Below are 22,403 nucleotides of genomic sequence, written 5' to 3' on the forward strand. Positions count from 1 at the left end.
CAAAAAGTCTCCCTTTAATTTATTTATGAAACAAAAGACAGTCATGGATGAAATAGAGGATAGCCCCTTTGTAAACAACTGTCTATGGATGCCACCTCTGTTAGACAGCTCTTGCTCTCCAGGGCTGGAAAGTGAATAAAAGGTTTTATCGATTTCTGTAACTAATGCCTGGCTTGTTTTCCTCAAAATCCAAATTTATTTCATTTGTTAGCAAGCTACACATTTTGCTTTAAACATTTTAAGACAAACGTTGGCCCTTGTAAGCACCATAGAAAGGAATCCATGGTAATGATTTCTCTGTTTTCATTGGAATGAAAACTATCCAGTAAATAGTAAATAGCTGTTTAGCTAACTATATACTATAGCAAATTACAAGCCTGCTTGTTTGCAACAGGACAGAATAGATGTTACTAATTCATACAAATGTACTATTTTCATGCAAGCAGGTATTAAATAATCACATAGATAGTTACACATGTATAAGTTTTTATTAGAATAAAGTAACAGGAGCTCGATCAGAAAGATGCAATGCTCGATCAGAAAATACACCAATGAAACAGGTTGGGGTAGCTGTAAACCTAAAAAAATATATACCAGAAAATGAAATACATGAACCAGCTGGTGTAACGGAGAATAAATACACCTACATCCATCTGACACAATTTGGCTAGACAGAGCACCAGGTCAGTAGCTGTATCTAGATGGATAGCATGCTCAGAGGCCTGCTTGACTATCTCCAAGGCGCACGGAAACGTGTGTTCGGGAGGGGACCCCTGTAAAGACACAGCCAGGGCCGTTCTAATGGCTTGCAAGAGTTTAGCCCCTGAGAGGTGGCTGCCGACCGGGGCATCGGTGCGCCCGTGTGGCCCCCGCTGACTGCAGTGGCCCAGTCTTGATCTACGGATTGTGACAGAATCCGGGTCGCAGTGGGCATTTGCCGCTGTCCTGCCCTGTCAGTTCTAATCACTCCTTAGTCGCTGAGAGATGCCGGGAGAGGACAGCATGTGAGTGGTGGAGAGAGAGAGGGAGAGAGAGAGAGAGAGAGAGAGAGAGAGAGAGAGAGAGAGAGAGAGAGAGAGAGAGAGAGAGATCTCACTCAGGCCTGGACTGTCAGTGACTGACAGCCACTTCCTGTTCGGTCTCTGTTAAAGATGTGTTGACAACTGAGGGAGGCCAGTCAAGCAGCGTTGGAGCAAAGAGACTGCACAGCCATGGTGGCTGCCTTCCCTCAGCTGATTAATATTCCTGACTACTGCAGCCTTGATACATCCACACATATTTACAAGTCATCACAGGCAGCCTTCAGCCATCATATATAATAAGAAGCTTCTTTAAACAGATACATCACACACACACGCGTGCACACACACACACACACACACAAACCTGACACAAACTGAAAACTCCTGGCCACCGTAACTAAATAATTTGGAGACTTTTTATTTCAACAGTTAGATGGATTGAAATTGCTGAATATATTTTGAACAAAGTAGCTCTTTCAAACCTTGACCCGCTACTACCCCTACCACTGCAGTAGGCTTGACAAAGATTCAAAGCACTTAAAATATCAAGCAGCTGTTCTCAGCTATTAAAAAGGCACATATACATAGCTCAGCGGTATCAAAGTGGGGTCCTGTCGAGTCCTACCATGGGAACTAAACCAGCAACACTTGGGTTACAAGGCTGGCTCTTTACCACTCCATGCCGCTAATGTATTGATGCATTGCACAGTCCAGAGTTGGACATTCCTCAGGATGGCACCGTGTTAACGCAGAGTGCCTCCTCCCCCAACCCAAGGGCTGATCTCAGTACAGCCTCTCTCCAGCTGTAACCATTCCCCTCCATCTTATCAGGCAGCCCAGGCCCAGGCGCAAGTCTATGCAACTGTTCCAGGGCCCTGCTCTGGGTGCTGTGGAGCGCCAGTGCGTTTTGAAATGACGGAGAGACGTTCAGCACACGCCTTCCCCTGCTCTCATTGCCTCGGCTCTGCTTTTTTAATATGCACGTAACAAGCACATTGATTCATCTCAGTTACTCTTACCTAAGCTCGCTTTGCCAGCGTTCCTTTTGAGAGTGTGTTTTGCACCATTAAGGAACAAGACCCCGGCGTATGCAAACAGATGCACAGGGACAAACACAATTACGCAGCATGGAGCTGGCATACGCTTTATGGAACGCATAAAGCGCACGCACGCGGTACGAAAAGCAACGTGACAGGGATTCATTCCACAGGGTTCTGGTAGAAAAAGCCCTGCATGTCAGCAGTATGAAAAGTCAGTGTGTGATATGTACAGAAAGCAAAACCCACAGTCTTGCTCACTCTTTTTTTTTTCCCCACCGTGAATATTCAATCCCGCATAAAACAGAAGCAGGCTTTCAGTGAAGACTGCCTGTTTGCACATCTATTGATCTACTTTCTTTTTCATAACGGGACTCTGCATCACACGCTAGAGTGAAAATATCTCTTTACTCTCTGTCAACAGACACAGGCTTTTCAGACCAGGCAGAGCAGTGTTGTTTTGTGTGGCTTTGACATGTGAGGTAGGAGGCTGTCTAACTGCCCTGGTCCAAAATGGAATTCTCACTTTCAAGGGTAATGGCTCCATGGCATAATGTTGTTTGTCTTAAAAATGACTTTGTTTTTTTTCCAAGCCCCCACCCCAACCCCTCCCCCCTCCCCGTATGTCTCTGAACGCTGGATGTGGCTGGCTGCCTCCGTGGAAACGGATGGCGAGTGATGGCAAAGATGACAGACTCTGAGAGGCTCTGATGAGTCAATGACAGAGGCGGGGAGCGGAGAGCTCCATCTGGGTGATGGGTGGCGTAGGTCCCACGGACAGCCACCCCCCCCCCCCCCTCCCCAAACGGCGCAGACAGAGCCTCCTGTGTAGCTGTGTGCAGTCTGTGGCGGCCGGTCCTAACCACGCACCATAACACAGAAGGGAGGGGCCCTGCCCTCCATCCTCACCTCAACCGTACGGAAAGTTCCGCCGATACCAACAGCTGCCGCGGCTCTGAAGGGTGAGCGAAATTAACATGTCGGACTTGAGGGCCGGGCGAAATAACTCTGGGCTGTGCGGAACCGCGTGTCTGAATATTCATTTTTCTCGGCGGATTCATCAGACCTTTGCTTCCTCTGTATAATCCTTCCCTTTGCTTTCAGCACACACACACTTTCCACTTCAAATCCCATGAATATCTGAATAAAGTAATGACTCCTCTTGAGGAATCAAAAAAAAAACCATCATTAGCTGGCACCTGAGGGGCACATCCACAGTACTTGAAGAATGTGTTGCCACAAACAAGAGGGAGCTGCAGCCATGTTAATTTAACTGCTGTGGCAAACAGGCGAACGGGACAGCTCTCTCAAGCAGACATAGCCTTGTCACCCAAAGTCGCTGTGTGGCAGAAGTGGCAGGAGACTTTTTACGGCATGGCTGGTCCACATCAGAGGATCTCACTATAGGTCAAACCGGCTTTCAAACACAAATGGCTCAAATGCTCAAGCAAAGAGAGACGGACGGCTTAGATGAGGTGCCCTGGGATTACACAAGCATGCGGTCCACGTGGACTGCTGAAAATCGGGCTACATGTGGGGGGGTTGAATGTGGTGGCAGCGCATGCTTAGTGATGTCACTCATGACGGGTGTATCTGAGGCTCCGCGACCCAGTTACGAATCTTAGCGTGACAGAAAAACACTTTTCCCTCTGTAGGCCTCTGTGGAGTCAAGAAGCGGCAAAGAGGGGGATGTACCACAGAGACCTGTGAACAAGGAGTCTAGTCAAAGAACAAATTGCTTGCTATAGAGCCTAACGCAAGGGCTGGGCGCACTTCGCAGTCACAGAGGAGAGCGCTATCATGGAAGCTGAGGTTGCTCTGAGAGCCTGGGATGCATGTTTGCGTACGAGGATCCATCCAGCCCAAACCACCAGGGCTTCCTGTCCTGCAACAGATCCCTGGCAGAGGCAAGGCCTGCGTTCATATCTCTCTCACCAGGCTTGTGGTGGGACATGTCCCGTTGAGGCCTGGCGCGGTTGCGGCTCCGGGACACCGCACCAGAACAAATCGAGGAGTCCTGGAGGAAAGCTTGGGTGTGCGGAGGGTGAGCGGGGAGTGGCTGATGACCTACATTAGCAGGATGCGTGGTGAAATCGCAACGAGGCACCTTGGCTTGTGAGCAACTCGGGTGGGAAGACAGAGCCAATCATAGATGCACAGCTTGCCATTACTAAGGCCCTCCTCAGTTCTGGTACGCTTGTTTCATGTTATTGGCAAACACAGTCACAGAGACATCTCTGTGACTGAGTACAGAGTAGTGGAACATTTTTTTTCTATATGTTGACCAGACAGTCAGTCCAGTCCACTCCACATTGAAAATTGCGTCTCTGAAATTGTTGAAGCTAAAGTGTTCCAATTTTCCATCTTGTTATGAACATTCCTAAAGGGGCGTGGTCTAAAAGAGATTATAAATACTCAGCAGATGAATGCCGACAGCACTGGATCCTCTTGTTACCAATTGGAACCTCCTAGACAGAGGACGGAAGGGACACGAGAGCTAATTATCTTGTCATAATTTAGAATATCTGTGGTAGAGATTAAAGGCTGATTAGCATGTCTCAAGGTGATAGAGAAGTGAGACGGAAGGGGATGGGGAACAGGGAAGGACACATGTGGAAAAAAGAGGGAAGACAAAGGAGAAAAGAAATCATAGCAGAGAGGGAGCCTACAATATGGACAGAAGACAGGGTGAAAGAAGACAAAGATGGAAAGAGACAGGTGAAATGACATGAGAATGTGCTAGCAAAAAAGAGAGTGGCAGACATTAGTAAATCTACCAATGGCCTCTTCTGCGAGAAGGACATTGACTAGTGCAGCAGTACCAAAAATGTACTTCTATTGCACACAGAGTGAAATGGGAAAACATTCACATTAACAAATGCAGATATCAAGGCTAGCTACAGAACAATGCACGGCTATTTCAGCGTTTCTAAAGCTTAACACCAGGGCATTTCCACTTCCACAAAGGCCAAAGGCCTTGGAACAACATGCCACCCATTTTCCAATGCTCTGAATGTCGTTAGAGAATACAATGAAAAGCTACATGGTCTTGCTATGTTTTTGTCCGCCACACACACAACGGGGGTTAAAAGTTAAAAGTCTGAAATGCGTCACCATACTCATGATGCGCCCAGAACCTTTTCTTCAGCGATCCCACGTATTCCCGTGGTCGAAGGAAGAACAAAGAGGAAGACATCACATGTTATATATTTATCCCCTCCCCTCTGACTACAGTGACCTCTATCTATGAACCAAAAAAAGGAATAAAAAAGCAACGCAGCCGTTCCATTTTTAACTGGCCCTAAAATAAACGCGCCGCGCCTGGAGGGAGATAACCCCCGATGTGGAGTCAGCTGCGATCCATCACATCGTGTTCCCTGCATGCAGCGCCGCGCTCATCGCTCACCTCGCTCGCAGAGACAGCCGCACACACACACACACACACGCACGCACACACACACACACACACACACGCACGCACACACACACACGCACACACACACACGCACGCACGCACACACACGCACGCACACACACACACACACACACGCACGCACACACACACACACACACACATGTGAAGATGCGCGCACAAACACACACACACACACACGCGCGCACACACACGCACACACACACACACACGCACACACACACACACACACACGCACACACACACACACACACGCACACACACACACACACGCACACACGCACACACACACACGCACACACACACACACACGCACGCACACACACACACACACACGCACACACACACACACACACACACACACACACACACACACACGTGAGGATGCACACACACTCATAAACGCACACGCACGCTCCCCCACACTCACACACACATGTGAAGATGCGCGCACAAACACACACACGTGAGGATGCACACACACTCATAAACGCACACATGTGATGATGCACACAAACTCATAAACGCACACACACACACACACACACACACTCATAAACACTCACAAACACACACACGTGAGGATGCACACACACACTCAAAAACAAACGCAGACCCACACACACACAAAGATACATCCAAGTATGCACACGCACACAAACACACACATACATACATGCAGACACAGACACACAGACCCAAGTACAGACACACAAACACACACATGCACAGAAATGTGCTGACAAACGCACACACACACACACACACACACACACACACATACAAACAGACACAGACACAGACACAGACACACACACACACACGGATGCAATCAAGCATGCACGGCACACAAATACACGCATGCGCACAGACCCACGTACTGACACACACAAGCACACATGCACAGAAACACGCACACAAACAACATAAACGGTGAAATATGGAAAGGTCACCAGGGGTGCGTGGCAGTGTGTGTATTACTCTCACAAAGAGCGCCCCAGAATTTTGGCCCTGTGTGCCCTGCGGGGGCTGGAGGGGGAAGACAGCTCGTAAACGCCTGTGCACAAATCTGCATGTCATCCATGACGAAGTCAGCAAGCAGCCCAGTCCTACCCATCTCTGCCTGGAACCCCTCTTTCCTGGGGGTGTAGGCACACAACAAACCAAATCCAAAGGCTTCATAAAGAGACACATTCACATCAACAGCAGTTTATGCGGAGGGGTGAGAGGCACTAAATATACATTTAAACTCAGGTGACAGTTGCAGAAGACAGGAATAACTCCTAGTTAAAACCTTCTAATTAGCCCGGAGACAGTTCCCATCAACAGATGCAATGGATTGTATTTAATACAGTCATGTTTAAAAGATCCATTTGGATCCATTTACACAGTTTTGCACCATATGCTCAGTAACAAATCTTGTGCTATTTTCATAAGGGTGCTGTTTTTTTTTGGCCATGCTATCGTGTGTCCAATCAGGAATTTCCGACAAATGAAACATTAACATTCCTTACAATCTGCTTCTAATACAGATTGAATCCTGCAGGTAATTAATTATCTAAATGAAGCTGATGTAGATTCATTTTGACAATGAAGACTCCCAAGGGAGCCGTGCAATTTGTACATATTCGCAACCTTGCAATAATCCAGCATGGCTCTCAGCTTTAACGCGCCGCACAGTGCCTTATCCCATAAAGAATCTGTGTTTATGTTGTTCTACCGTTCAGTGACATAGCTTGATGGTTTATGGTTTGATGGTTTTGTGATGTGAGCAATCTCACACTTTGGTTTGATCAGTTCATTCTCTCAATGTTATGTGATCTTCTCTTCAACCCCTAATTTACACAGGTGTCACACACAGTCCCGGAACGCAAGGACAGCGCCATCATGACTGCCCCACAGCGCCACACTGTGGACAATAGTAGAACTCTGGCCTGGCGGCCATAAGAGTAGCTTGAGCTTGGCAAAATATTAATTAAATACCTGTGATTGTTTAGCTCATAGCCTTTGTTTTATATGTGTTTGAAACATGTTGTTTTTCTTCAATTTTCCTGGTATCAGCATATTTCACTCCAAAATCATGTCTGAATGATCATTGACGCGTGTGCTGATGAATCATAAACCCGAACAGCAGTATACATTTTAACATGTGTGACAGCTGTGACGAGAATGAGCGGGAGTCTGCGTATTGATCTTTTGTGTTCATCTCCCCCAGGTTTATTAGAAGATAAATCCTAAATATACCCACAGTCAAGGTGCTGTGGATACGGCACCCGGGGACCGCAAACAAAAATAACACAATAATAAAAAGACCTGATCCTCACAGTATCAATCGGCTACTGTACAGTTACTCAGTGTCAGGGAAACGGTGACTCAAATAAACCTCAACAGAGGCGTTATGTTTCCACATTAACGAGACAATTTCCTCCAGAGGTACACCAGCTAGAGTGTATGAGTGTTCGGAGGAAAAATATTGCGTTCTATAAACTTTCTCCATAAATGGCCAGGCACGATAAATCCCAGATAGAAATATGAAGTGGAACCAATATTTCTTTGGACTCTCGCCAGCGCCCCAGTAAAAACTGCTAGACTGGATGACCTTAGTATTAAAAATATATATTACAGGGAGAAAATATAATAATGCAATCGCTTTTCAATGAAGGCATCTCGGGATGAGATTATCTTCAGTGCACACGCAGTCCCATCCTGTAGGTCATCTGGCATGCTCTGATTTCTTATTGGGGACAAATGCATTAAAATACCACCTCTAAAACTCTCGCCAGTGTTATCGCAGATGATAGCAAATCACGTTATGCAAAACTGTACAGCAATAGGGACCCAAGAGAAGAAACTGGGAAAGGCAGGGATTATAACTTTAAACTGATAACTATCCTGAGCCTGTTTCTGATTAACGATATTGCCAGTGTGAGGAATGATCACCCATCACCAGCTGATTCTGTTTTGTTTAATTGTTTCTAACACTGTGGCTTTACAGTGTCTTTCTTCACATGAAATAATTTTATAAAACAGGGTTTGGGTTACATAATAATTTTGGTTTGTGTACAGTGTCACCAAAAAGAAAAAGGATCAGCTGTGAATGGATGAGCCTCTTTTTAATCGGTGTGCTTATCCTGCAAAACAATAACAAGCACGATTTTTGAGAAGCGATCTGTGATTGGTCAAAAAGAAGAAGAATCAACTACCAATAGGTGAGCCTTTTTAAATCGGTGTGCTTATTGTGCAGAACAATAAAAAGCACCTCCAGGCCAATCTGCAGAGAGCCACAGTTGCAGAGAAGCTGTTAGGGTTAAACTGCATTTTTCTTCGCAAGCGGTTTATCCCGAGCGGTGACTCAGGCGCCACATCAAGGACGGCAGAACAACTGTTCCCGTCTCTTTTCGAGCGAGCGGCTCGCGAGGACCGCCTCCGTGCCGCGTGTGAATGGGTCTGGGCGGACCGGCTGTCCTCCCACACACACTCTCGTCCCACTCTCCATCATGGGCTCGCACGCCTCCTTACCTGTGGGGCCCCCGGTCTGAATCCGAGGCGGCCTAGAAACAGGTCCAGAGAGCACAGAGGTACCCACCACACTGTAGAGCTGCAGGTGGCCAACCGATGACTTTGGTTGGCCAAATTTGCAGGCAGGGTCTTTCGCAGGTGCTGGTGGGAAATGGAGTCAGGAGCTATTCTAAAATTGCCCTACATCCTCCAAGTATGGTGTTTACCAATGTCCAAGCTCTCGACAAAAGCAGAGGATAAAAAAGCTGTGTGTGGCTTTCAATTCGTTCCAGTAATATAATTGATTTTGAATTCATATTTCGGATTATTTATTTTGGTGTTTTCTTAATCAAGACAATACTCTACATGAGATGCTTCATTGATCAATGAAAATCTACAAAAGGGAATAATTTATATGGCACCACTTAACTTCATAAGCTCAGCACATGAGTCCTGGCAACTGGATGCGTAAACGCAGTCTTCAAAAAACGCTGTAATCCACACGTGGGTTCTGCATCTTCTCTTGTGCTGGAACATTTATGAAATTATTATGTCAAAAAAATTCAATACATTCAGAACACAATTATGTAAACCTATCAGAGTTAATAAGCTACCTTGTCAGAATTTATCTCTTGCTAAAACACATTGTGATTTTCTTCAAATGTGACTTAGCAAGAGCTATACTGTATTATGTGTATCCAGCAATGCCTGAAACAAACACACACACACACACACACACACACACACACACACACACACCCCTGATATGCGTCATCCTTATATAGCTGTCATTGCTGTGGACTCTAAAACTGATACAAACCATATAATGATACAGTAGTGGTAATAAAAGGCAGATGATTTATGTAAGTGCCTGTTCAGTCCCAGCTGACAGTAGGAGGAGCACATGCCTCAGGAAGGCCCCGCCAGTGGGGTGCAGCGCTGGGGTACTGACACTGCCGGGCCACTGCGCCTTTAAACGGCCTGGCCCCTCCTCCCGCCGAACAGCTGAGCAGTGAGCGCAGGAGCTGGAGCCAAAGCCCCCCGATAACTCCCACCACGGCCTCCCCTCATCCGGCGGTCTGCGGGGACACTGCGGGGCGCAGGGTGATGAGGAAGGGACAGAGAGGGAGAGAGAGACAGACAGAGAGAGAGGGGGAGAAAGGGAGAGAGACAGAGGGATCACACAAGAAGGAGCAGTCTGGCCAGGCCACTGACAAAGCGTTTCTCCTCGGCCCCTCTGCTAACAGGGGAGGCATCCTCTATCCTCCACACGCCTTCATCAGCATAGAGGGAGGGATAGAGAGAGAGAGCGAGAGAGAGAGAGAGTAGCAGAAGGGATTCAGTTCTTTCTGGCCATTGCCCCCCCCCACCCGCCTCCACATCCACAACTCCATCCCTCACACGTTCCCATTCTGCTAAGCTGCAGCACTGAATGAATTCTCTCTCCCTGACTGAAGCAGCTTTGTTTGAGAGCAGACAGCAAAAGGGTGAGAGAGAGAGAGGTGAGAGAGAGAGAGATTGAGGGAGAGGGAGAGAGAGAGAGCAGCAGAGGGAGGGAGTGCGAGCGAGCGTGTGTGTGTGCGCGCGCGCGCCGCCGCATGTGTTTGAAGGATACAGAGATTGAGACTGCAACAGAACTGGAGGGATGTGCATGGCTCGGCTGCAGCTGTCCTTGCAGTCGAGAGCGAGAGCGCTCGGCGTTGCAGCGCGGAGGAGCCCGGAGCCGCGAGAGCAAGCCGCGGACGCGTTGATGTGAAGACAGAGGTGTGTGGAACCGGGGAGATGGAGTGCTGTTAGGGAGGGGGTAGGGGGGGTTAGGGGGGGTGGTGGGCGGGGGGGGGGTTCAGGAATACATTTTCACTGGGGCTAAATCGGCAAGTTCCAGCACCGCTGCTTAATGTCTCTCTCTCTCCCTCTCTCTCTCTCCCTCTCTCGCTCTCCGATTCTCACTCTTTCACTGTTGTGCTCTATTCGCAGTGCTGCGAAAGCCCAGAAAGAGGACGAAATTGGCTGCTTTCCGCTCTCGCCAGGTGTCATGCAGGATTCTCTGGATGTCTCTCTGGCAACGTCGCTGTGGATTTCATGTGAGCCTCCCCTCTCTTCGCGTCTGTCCTCCGTCTCTCTCTCTGGGGAAACGTAGATGGGCTTGCCTTCAGCCGGATCACAGTGAGCTTTTCGTTTTGTGAAAGCCCCCCAACAACTCACTGAGGGGAAGGGGGGGGGTGAAATTAGGGGAAATTAAGAAAATGTAAAATAATAAATTAATCCACGCATCCTGGCTGACTGGATTCCCTTAGCAACAACTGAGGGAGTTGTATTAATTGGTCTATTTTTTTTTTGTCCAGCGTCCTGGTTTCGGTTTATCCCCTACGGACACGTGCGAAAGAACGGATTGGGGTTCTGGACAACCATGAAGAGGGACACGGCAGACATGGGGGGAAGAGTCCAGTATCTGGGCATGGATCCCTGATCCTTATCCCTTTTTTTTCCTCCAAATTTTGTTGGTTGCCCTTCTTCACAGCAAATTTTCTGATAACGAGTCACAGCGTCTCTATCTCTGCCTGTATCTGTCTTTTCTTTTTCTTCATCCTGGAGTAAGAAATGCAGAGGAGTGGACTGTGGATTCCAACATAACCCCTCCTTTCACCTCCTCACAGAGTGAAAACGAATGACACATCTCAGATGTCCCAGAAGAAATGGCCACGAGCAGCTAATGACTTTTGATGCAGGATTTCTTTTTTGACATTTCCAAATTTGTTTTTTAAAGGAAAGGGGAACTTCTCTCCGGGACACTAGGAATAACTAGGAATAACGGCGTTGCACTGAACACTGTCAATTTTTTTTTCTCCCTATTAGTCTGCGAGACAAATCGACACAGAAGAGGTATATTTAGAAAGAAAAGCTCATCCCTCCTGGCTAACCATGATGTAGGGCAAAACTATTTTAAAAAATCAGGGAACTGCTGGGAGTTCTATTTTCTTCTCTGGCTTGGATATTGCAGTGCTACAAGGGAGGTCAAAATGAAACCCTTGTTCAGGTCGACAACAGTGGTTGCTAATACTTTCCCTGGCTGACCCACAACAGACCAAGTCACTGCACCGAAAATGATTTAGGAATGACTGGGAGAGGCAAGTGAACACCGGCAACGGCAACTTCGTCACACAGGCAACAATGATCCACACTTGAATCTCTGCACAAGCACAGGCGCACACGACCCCACACGCACACACACGCGGACGGACACACACGCGCGCACGCACACACATATGCACACACTCACACCCACGACGATGAGTAGGCTTTCTGCCTCATCATTTTTATTACGTAAGATCCCTCCTCACCGATCTGGCTCCCCGTCCCCCTCCGAACCAGTTCTGCGGATGCGCCCCGGTCCCGTTCCCCCCGCGCCGCTTTGTCCGTCTGTGGTCTTTCGAGGGGCTCGCGTCTGCGGGCGAGGCACACTCACGCATAGACGGAACGAGCGCTCCCCGCCGCCCTGGTGCTTCTAAGATGTTGACATCTCCCTGCGTCGCCGGGGCTCCCGTTTGGATCAGTACCGCTGCGGCTCCCCACGGCCAGAGACATGGACCCCGAATCGCCTCCCCCCCGACCACAGCGCGCCGCCCCTTGGCCCCACGTCGCACTGTGAAGGATGTCCCAAAGCAGACCTCCGGCCCGGGACACCGCTGAGACCCCCTGCCAGAGAGAACGCATCCGCAGCCACATGAAGATGGTGATCGACCAGCTGGAAGGCATTCTCAAGGAGCTCAAGGATGTGGCCAAGGAGCTCCGGGAGGTGAGGCTCAAGAGCTTTCACATCTGTGTGTAATTGAGTTACTGTAATGGGAGGTGGCAATGGGAAAGGGGGGGGGGGTGTGTGCTCTTGACAGGTTATGCTGAAGACAGGGTAGGAAGGACTTTGGGACACAGCGGTGGTTTGGCATTGAGGACAAGAAGCAGGAGGGGGATGGCATATGGTCACCTTCTTCGGATTTGGGAGCTGGTTATTTGTATCTGCGTTTGCTTGGAAGATCGTGCTCTGCTCAGGCAGCTTGGCTGCAGGGCAACATTGAAGTGTTGAGTGTTGTTCAAAGGTGTGCACCTTGCAGTTTGAAACACCAAGATTCTAGTCAAAAGATCCTGTGCTTCTTGGGAGAGAGGGAGAGCCAATCCAGTCTAGAGGAGAGGTGTACTGAGGTAAAGGCAGGACCTGGCAGTGATCAGGTTATGTAACTAGTTTGTTACTGTATCAGTTGGTTTTTTGGTGTAATGAATATTGAACACTGCCAAGGAAACAAGATGGAGAAATTGTACTCTGGAATATGTTTCATTGTGCGTGTTTGTTAACATATGTGTTTGTGTGTATTTTAGTGTGTGAGTGTATGTATATGTTAATATGTTTGCTTGCGTGTACTGCATGTGTGCTTGAATGTATGTGAGCATAAGTGTATGTTTGATTCCATGGGAAGGTGTTAGAGTGTGTGTATGTGTTACCTTTGGGGGTGAGTATGAGTGAGTGTGTGTATGTGTGTGTGTGTGTGTGTGTGTGTGTAAATGTGCATTTGAATGAATATCTGTGCGTTAACTTATATTTGTGTGTGTTTATGTGTTAGTGTGTGTGAATGTGTGTTTGAGTATGTATATGTGTGTATGAATTTGAGTGTGTGTCTGAATGTTGAAGTGGATGCATGTATGTGTGTGTGTCTGCGTGTATGTGTGCACATACGTATGTGTGCCTGTGTGTGTATATGAATGTGTGCTCGAGTGTGTGTGCGGGTGTTTGTACGTTTGTGTGCCTGTATGTGTATATGCACGTTTATTCAAGTGTGTATGTGTGTGTGTGTGTGTGTGCACGTGCGCACGTGTGTGTGTGTGTGTGTGTGTGTGTGTGCGTGCACGCGTGTGAACATGTCTATGAAAACAAACCATCTGTCTTGACCGTCAGCCTCACAGCCAGATCCGCCCCCCCTGCAATGCCCTTCTCCCTCGCCGTGAGGTCCCTGAAAGCTCCTCAGAAAAGCAGCTCTAATTAAACCCTTCCCTCCAGAGGATATCCTCTCACTCTCCGAGCACTGAGAGCTCTGCTTGCCCCCCCCCCACCCCCAACTGCTCCCTCTGTGTGAGCCCGCTGTCGGCCTGTTATTAGCTCCGGTCATCCATCTGATCAGGGTGCCGGAGGCTGTCAGGGGTGCGTTAAACATGGACAAGCAGCCCAGAGTGCGTGGAGATGCGTGGGGGACCAGATGATTACGGTGGGCGGGTGGGAAAGGGGGGAGGGGGCACGGTCACATTTCACACCATCCCCACTGAATCCCTCACTGACCCTTCCCTGCTCACCTCTCACTTCCTTATTTACTCACACGGGGTGAGGGACAAGGGCACATGTTGTGTCGTTCCTGCTCTGCGCTGCAAACCTATTGGGTAAAGCTGTGATTGATGATTATGGGATTCTGGCAGCAAGAATAACATGTTGGCTCGTTCCATTATAAGTACTACCACCACCGCAGGTATCCAATCTACTATAACTTCTGATAATAATAATAAAAAATATATTATTATATGTTTATGATGCTAAATGTTATTATTATATTTATTGTGGTTGTTAGTAGAAGTCAAGTAACATTTTTAATGATCTGTTAAGACATCTCAACTTATTATGAAATAACATGAAATATTCAACTTTTGACTACACAAATGCCAACACAATAATGTACCACAAAGCTCTGATGTTTGTCGATGATGTAATACAAAAATAAACACGCTTAACAGCATATGCAAAAGAGAAAATTTACTGCAAACGAATAATAGTCGGAAATTTTAACACCCTCCATGAAAGGAATGTGATGACACTGGACTGCGCCTTGGGTTAAATAACATTGTTTCGGATTCCTCCTGATTCTCGGCGAGGCGAGATGATTATTAGATGGCGGAGATAGCGGGGAGGATTATCCGGTGGGGGACCACTGGAAGCCGAGGATGTTTAATCTAGCTCGCCAGGTCCTCCTCCACCCGCGCGGCGCAGCTCGGCTCTCCGTGCGCCTCCTGGCTCCTCGCGGTTGTCAGGGCTACGGGTTGCCCTTGCTTCGCGGAACTGGATGAGCGAGGAGCCGCGCACCACGGCGGTGGCTACCGCGAAAACAAACAGGAGGCAACCCGCGAGCCCCGCTCCATCACTTCGCCCCGTAGCTCTCCTCTCGTTTGGGCTTACATTTTTCCGAAGGGACTGGAGAGCAGGGAGACGGAGGCATTATATAACAGTGTTGGTTACTTACATAAAACAGCACCGCTGCAAAAAAAAAAAAAAAAAAAAAAAATCCTCCTCCCCACTAGAAATGCCTAAAAGACTGTACCTGTCAAATTGAAACATTTTACTGTTCAGCACTTCAGCGTGACATCATGCGCATGACAGCTCGAACCACAGGTGAACTCCAATACCTGGGAACACGTGAGACAGCGTACATTGTACATTGTTTGGAGAGAAGTGATCAGTGATCGTGGTCAGACTTTCTTTCTTCACCTTCATTATGTAATCAAAATTGTTAAAAAGGCATATCTGTGCAGATCAGGTTTGTAATCAATACTGAATCAATACTGGTTGTGCATTTATAAAGCCACAAGACAGTAGGTAAAACATACAAATATTATTCCCGTTAGCTAAAAGGTCAATGTTCCATGCTAGCTAGTTGAGTATACTTGTTAGCTTCACTTTAAAAAGGGAATCAATGACTAAGTACCAAAAATAGCAGTTAAGTGACACATATATTGCAATAATGACTAGATAAACAGAACAAAATGTAAAAGTTAGCAAGCCAGCAAGAAAACAAATTGGCCAAACAAATTAACTTGCATTAGCTGACTATCTATCTACATTTATTGGGTTGCAATGATACAAACATACAAATAAACTACAAATTCACAAACCAACTAACCATCACTAGCTCTCTGTCCTAGTTCATTCTTGAAATAGAATTACCCAACTTCTACCATCTCACTACATATTTCAATGTGATTATGCTAAACATACCCTTTTGCCCTGTGTGGTATAGCTTATGCAACCCATAGACAAAGTTTTTGGGCTTTTTTAGTTTCAACAAATTGCTTGTCATGACTGGCTCCACATAAATGAACGGTGCTGAAGAGAAAGCCTTCACCTATCTGAAATGTTGCTGAGGAATAGCGTGTGGGTTCAGAAAGAGATGAATTTTTAAATACTTTCCCCCTTAAGTGACAAATACAAGTTGTCCCTTCTATTACAAAGCATTTCTCACTGTAAACTGAATTGAATCCTATTTTTACATTGCTCAATGCTACACTCCTGAATTCAGGATAGAATTGTAAATCAAGTAACATATTCATGAGATATGAATACTGCATAAATATATGTATATTTAAAAATACTTATACATATAAAGTACAGTATAAATATTCAGTACTGTGATGCACTGCATAATCGTTCAGGAATGACAGGACCTGAACAGAGCAGCAAGACTCAAATCATGGTCTTTGGCCTGGATTTATGTGGCTTTACTGAATGAAAATATCAGACTAAAATAACCTGTAGGCGACTGTAAAAGGCAAAACAAGACTTAGCAGTCCAGTGTTGGTGTTCAGCTCATTCTGGTAATAAGCTTGTGGAGAAGAGAATGATCTAGATTTAGAAATATCCAAATGAGGAGATGGAACCGATAGTGTGCCAAAACATAATAATTTCATTTCACTATCATCTCCCGAGGGAGAGGAAGTGGTAGTTAAAATTGATTGATAATCAGAGGGAATGATGGGTAACAGTAAATGGTTAACACAGACTGCTGCTTCTGAAGGAAATTCTAGCACTTATGTGGAGAGTGAAAATGACTGCATAAGAAAAGCAGGGAAGAGAGAAAACAAGATAAACAGCAGAATTCTGGCACAGATGAAGGGAATGTTCTGTAAAAGGACATGCTAGCTAAAGGAATTACAGTTATCTGTGTGAAAGTTGTTTAATATACATTAGTGTCATTGGGATGTAACTAGACTAAGGAATTATTTGTGGGTACATTATACATCACTTAAACAAAGGTGCAGAAAGCTTTTTAATGTGGGATCACGTAACTCTAATTGTTCTCTAATTGTTCAGTACTCTTTTTGTTCAATTGTTCACAGTTGCTCACTTCAGTACTAGAAGCAAAGCAGGATTCAATTAGCCATACTGAATTTTCCTCTAGTTTCTCTCTTGGACCACCAAGCTTTGCTAAACATCCAGAGAGCATCCAGGTGTTTCTCCCACATGACATATCATTGTCATGGTGATAGAAGTAGGCAACCAACTTGTCATTTGTTTGTGTATCTGCTAGCATATAGCATTATAGCATTACCCATTGAGGAATTAATCCCTTACAGACACACTACAGTAGGAACGTTTCTGAGGACCATCCATGATCGATGTTTTCTTTAACTTGGAAAAAAGAAAATTCTGGCCAAGTTTGTGCATTGACATTATCTGGCATGGAAACAGCGCCAGGCAGGTGAAAAAAGGAAAGAAACAAAGGCACAAAACCCCAAAACAAACAGACAAAAAAACCCAACCGAATGGAAAAACAAACATAATGCTCATCGGCATCTTGTCTGCGGCAGGGCCTCATTTAGTTTCAGCACGCTGTAGGCAGCGCCATAAAAACCTGGATGCAGATCACACAGTGCTCCGTGCCACCAGGCTCACCGTACACCCGGTATGATCCCGCCCCGGATGGAGACAGGTTCTCTCTGCTCTTCATTCACATGTGGCCCCGCTACAGAGGACAATGCGGAGAGATCTGGTACTGGCACAGAGGAAGCCTGAGGGAAGCTTAAACCAAAATCAAAGCCTGCTGCTTCTCTGGGATAGTTACTTATTTCTGTGGAATTTCCCTGCCCGCAACTGGAGCTGAAGGGCTTCGGGTATTGCTGCGGACAGCGAGACAATGCCCAGCGTTCAGGCCGCGCCTCTGCCGATGCAGAGTGGGCTGCGGATTAACTGTTGGGATGCTCGCGCCGTGTTAATGCGGCTGAGGGCTCGCTCGCGGCATCTGAGGGAGCTCTCCATTACCTCCAGCCAAGGCCTGCCAAAGGATGCTGCGACTCCACTCAGACACTCATATCTGTCTTCCTCCGTTTGACAGGAGAAAAATGGAAACTAGAGTGCTAAAGTTTTCCAGAAAAACTTTGTCTGCAGGTGAGAGTGCTTTTCATGCTTTTCAAGTAGAACGGCAATATCAGAACTGGAATGGTTGTAGTACTGCATTTGAATAACAATATGTCCAATTTGCAACATTAGTGCACATTAAGATAATTTAGTAGCGCTAATATGCAAATTTAAAGGCCTGGTGCAGCACAGAATGCACCAGAGAAATCACTTAGTTCAGATGAAGCTACTCCATTATGTTATACTGCAGTCCATTATCTACCAATACATTTCAACGTAGCCTACATCTTTGAATGCAACACACAATCAATACAGTCCAAGCTACTCAAGTGCACCAGTAAAAAAGGTACATTTAAGGATAATGCTAGTTTGTGAACTATGCTGGGCTTTGTCCATTTAATGAACTATTCATCAAAAATTAAATAGTCTTGACAACATTGCAGAATCTGAACTGTCTAACAACATATAGGTGACACCATTGGGAGACATAAGTACCATATCTGTGACATACAACGTATTTGCTAAAAGAGCATTCTTATCCAGAATACTCATACTGCAATTAGAAATCACTGGCAAACTGGAAAAATCACTTTCAAAATGTAAAATAATTTAAGTCAAAAACAAAACAACATTTTTTGCTTGTTGAGTTGTACCTCTTAAGGAAGTCTGTCCTGTTGCAGTTCTTACACCTGGTTGGACACCCTCATTTGCTAATAATATTCATCAGAATTCCCTCCTTCACAAGGCATGCACTGCACTCCTTCTTTTGCCAGTGGGGCTATGCCGTTGGAATAGTAAGTTGACCATGGTGGAAATGATTTACATCCTAGTATTGTCCAGTGCAATGTCTATATGCCAATAGAGAATGAGTTCTTATCATGTTCCCCCTGTCTGTACCAATATATTCTTTGTGGAACGGGAAGATTTGACTTTTACAGACTGCCTACAACAAAGAACTGTTAAAAGAATGATTTACTGCCATAAAATGCTCACATTCACAAAGGAGCATTTGTCTGCAGTCACAACTGATGATTATGCACACAAATCAGGTCCAGACAAAGAATCCAGTAGACCTGTGCACCAAGAATAAATAAATAAATAAATGATGATACAGCTGAGCTATGGATCAGTACCTTCAGTGTACAATTTCCCAGGTTACAGCACTGGAAGCCCAGACTGCTCAAGGAAAACTAACACTGCACAGCTACCCACTGCCATCAAGAAAGGGCAAAGAGAGAGATGCAGTTTAGCCATGTCATGTTTACCAACAGTGAGCTCTTATATGAAGCTAGATAGCTAGTTAACGATTGAATGTGCTGCCTCAAAAATGATATATTTTGGTCTCCAACTGCTTTTGTATACTGTAAGGTGACGTTAGCTGTGGAACTTGTATGTTCATCTCAAAATCACATAAAGTTATGCGCATTGGGCTTACTGTAGGTTGCCCTACAACGGTTTCAGGCAATATTTTCATAGGGAACCCAATGTGTTGGTGCCAGGTCTTGAATTTTACAGCCTACATAACATGTTCCACAAAACTTTAGGAGAAAAAGAAATATAATGACTGTCATGATTATGGTGATAGTAGTGTTATAATTATTATGTTCCTTTCCTTTCTGGCACTCTCAGTACATCTGTGGTCGTTATTTTGTAATGCTGCAGTTGTGAATTCACTGAACAGCTCTAAAAGACTGGACGCTCAATAGGCTCCACTGGTCTGTCCATTTCATCTTCTTCCTTCATTTACATATTCTTTCTGGAGGACATAACTAAACCTCCTGATGCACTTACTCCACTAGAAGCTATAACCACATATTAACATAAACCTCTCCAGGGAAGTAGACGTGTTTGTGACTCAAAGAGGCAGAATCTGATTATCTCAGGAAGTGGAAGGTTGGTGAATGTGTGTGTGTTTGTTCACATGAAGCTGTGCCATGCTAAAACGTAGTTCATAATTTATTGAGACTGGTAACCGTAATGTTTTTATTTCCTATTTAAAGTAGGGGTTTTATCGGTTAAATGAGAATGTTATGGGATATCTATCAGTGATATCACGAGTCACAGTGATATCAAGTCTTAATGGTTACAACCAAAGTCTTTGATTACTGAAGGCCTTAATTTACTGCATCTGTGAAACAATTAAGAAACAAGCATATCCATATGCTATATTGGTTCATTCTATGAAGCTAAAAAATAATAAACATTATTAAGACATAAGTTGAATGCAAACTAGCATGCATTCAGCTAAATGATGATACATGCTAGCTGATGGTACACAATTTTTAAAGTAATTATGCTCATATTGACAGATGGCATCATCATTATATGTGCTGGATTTGTGAAATGTTTGAAAACTGTGTGGGTTTGTTAACATAAATGGGTAAGCACAACATAGCTGTGGGCTGTGCACAATTCATACCAGTTACACTGGTCACATGTACCAAGTACCAGCTAACATGGTAGATAACAGGTTGTGTTCTGAAACATTATTTGGCTTCTGTATTTGAGAACTCCACAAAATAGCATACCATGGTCAGCAAAGACACCAGTTTCACTACTACAGCACTACTGTGGCTATCTGTACATAATATTACTAAGTGGAAAGAATGGGGGAAAAAAGCCTAACTAAATTATTGAAATAAGTCATTACTATAGCCTCCATTTTGTGATCATCTCAGTGACCTTGCTACCTGTTTTAACTAATGCAATGAAATGCAGTGTAGTTAGCCGACTTCTCAAACTTCAGTTGGTTGCTTCATAGACTACATGAAGTATTTTGCCTAGACATGGTGGTTTGGCTTGGAAACATGAAAGTTGTTCTGATATGTACAAATGTCACAACACATGTTTTATAAGACCGTATTTCATTAAAAACATAGATACAAATTTAGATACAAAATGTTGGTCTGTGTATTTTGAAAGCTGAATAGAAGGGCAGCAGTATGGTTTATGGTAAGGAGCAGGATTCATAACCCAGAAGGTTTCTAGGTTGATTGGGCACTGCTGTTGTACTCTTGAGCAAGGCACTTAACCTGAATTACTTCAGCAAATATCCAGCTGTATAAATGGGTAATATTTGTAAGTCACTCTGGATAAGAGAGTTTGCTAAGCAAATTTAATGTAAAATGCGATGCCCCCTGTATTGAAGAAAAAAGGTTTCTTTGTTAAGCACAGTTTGGTGAGTTCAGTGGTCACCAAAATCAAACCAAGAATGTTACAAAACAAAATAAATACTTGAAATTATTTATACTGTAAATCAACAATAATTGAGGACAAATGTGGATTGAATCTAGGAGTCAGTAGGTTTCCTATGCAATATTTGGTGTTACTTGTGGTTTGCTTCTGGAGTGGGCTGATACTAAATCACGGACAAATGCTGGGGTAAATGTTTTTTATACATCTTTAGGCCTTGCACAGCCTGCAAACAATATGCCTTGTTAAACTGTTCTTTTTGAAGTGTTTATTGCCACTTTTTCTTATGGTCCCAAAAACCCACCGATTGGCGGTTATAAACCAATCAGCACCCTTTCCCCTGGTGAGCGTTCTCTCGGCAGCAGCGCCAGCAGACACACCGTCTAGTCAGGGTCCCCCTGCCACCAATGGAGAGAGTCAATTTACTGGAGATTAAGAGGAGGATTTGGCCAAGCCGGGGGCCTTCAAACGAGCTCACCAACCACCCTGCAGGCAAACAGCGCTCACTCGGGCCTACTGTGAAGGATAAACGACACAACTGAGTAGCCAAAGCTCCCATTAAACCTGCCACACCTGGTTTCAAGAGCTTTCATTGTTTCCAAAAAGCACAACTTTTTGCTAATGTTGCACTCAAGAGTCTGCAAGCCAAGTACGTTTTTCTCTTATTTTCGTCTGTCTCTCCCAAGCAGCATTTGATGACATATTTCCAGGAGTTTGCTTTGCCACATAAAAATATACAACAGCAGTGAGCCAATTTCAGTTCAAAATGTTTTTTGTTCAGCTGCGCTTATTAAATGCAACAATAGGATATCTGTCTCTACAACTGTCTCTAACCATGCATTGTGTGACAGTGGAACATCAGTCTATCTCTCTAGCGCATAAGTGGTATGTCATGTGAAGCCATGTGATCTCAGGGTGAGCTCTGAAAAAGCTTTGCATGTGTACCAGATGAAATCTCGGGGAGTTGAGGTAATTTTTTTTTTTTAATTTGAGAGTGACATCACCTTGTCAGTATAACCAGTGAAACAAACAGGCAAGCTAACACACAAATGGTGAGGATC

General features: G+C 45.3%; 1 protein-coding gene across 2 annotated transcripts in view; it reads left to right on the forward strand.

Moving 5' to 3' along the window:
• The first annotated feature begins 10,419 nt into the window (after positions 1–10,419).
• LOC118787684 (inhibitory synaptic factor 1-like) overlaps positions 10,420–22,403 on the forward strand; it is a 48,109-nt gene continuing 36,125 nt past the window's right edge. The window contains exons 1-3 of one of the 2 annotated variants that reach the window (XM_036543288.1): positions 10,420–10,754; positions 10,968–11,074; positions 11,336–12,786. In XM_036543288.1, coding sequence (XP_036399181.1) covers positions 12,643–12,786 — 144 coding nt within the window. In that variant the 5' untranslated portion in view covers positions 10,420–10,754; positions 10,968–11,074; positions 11,336–12,642. Of the gene's footprint in view, positions 10,755–10,884; positions 11,075–11,335; positions 12,787–22,403 lie in introns of those variants that run through there. The other variant, XM_036543287.1, reaches the window with a different exon arrangement.

This window comes from Megalops cyprinoides, chromosome 13 (assembly GCF_013368585.1).
Source record: "Megalops cyprinoides isolate fMegCyp1 chromosome 13, fMegCyp1.pri, whole genome shotgun sequence".
Lineage (NCBI taxonomy): Eukaryota > Metazoa > Chordata > Actinopteri > Elopiformes > Megalopidae > Megalops > Megalops cyprinoides.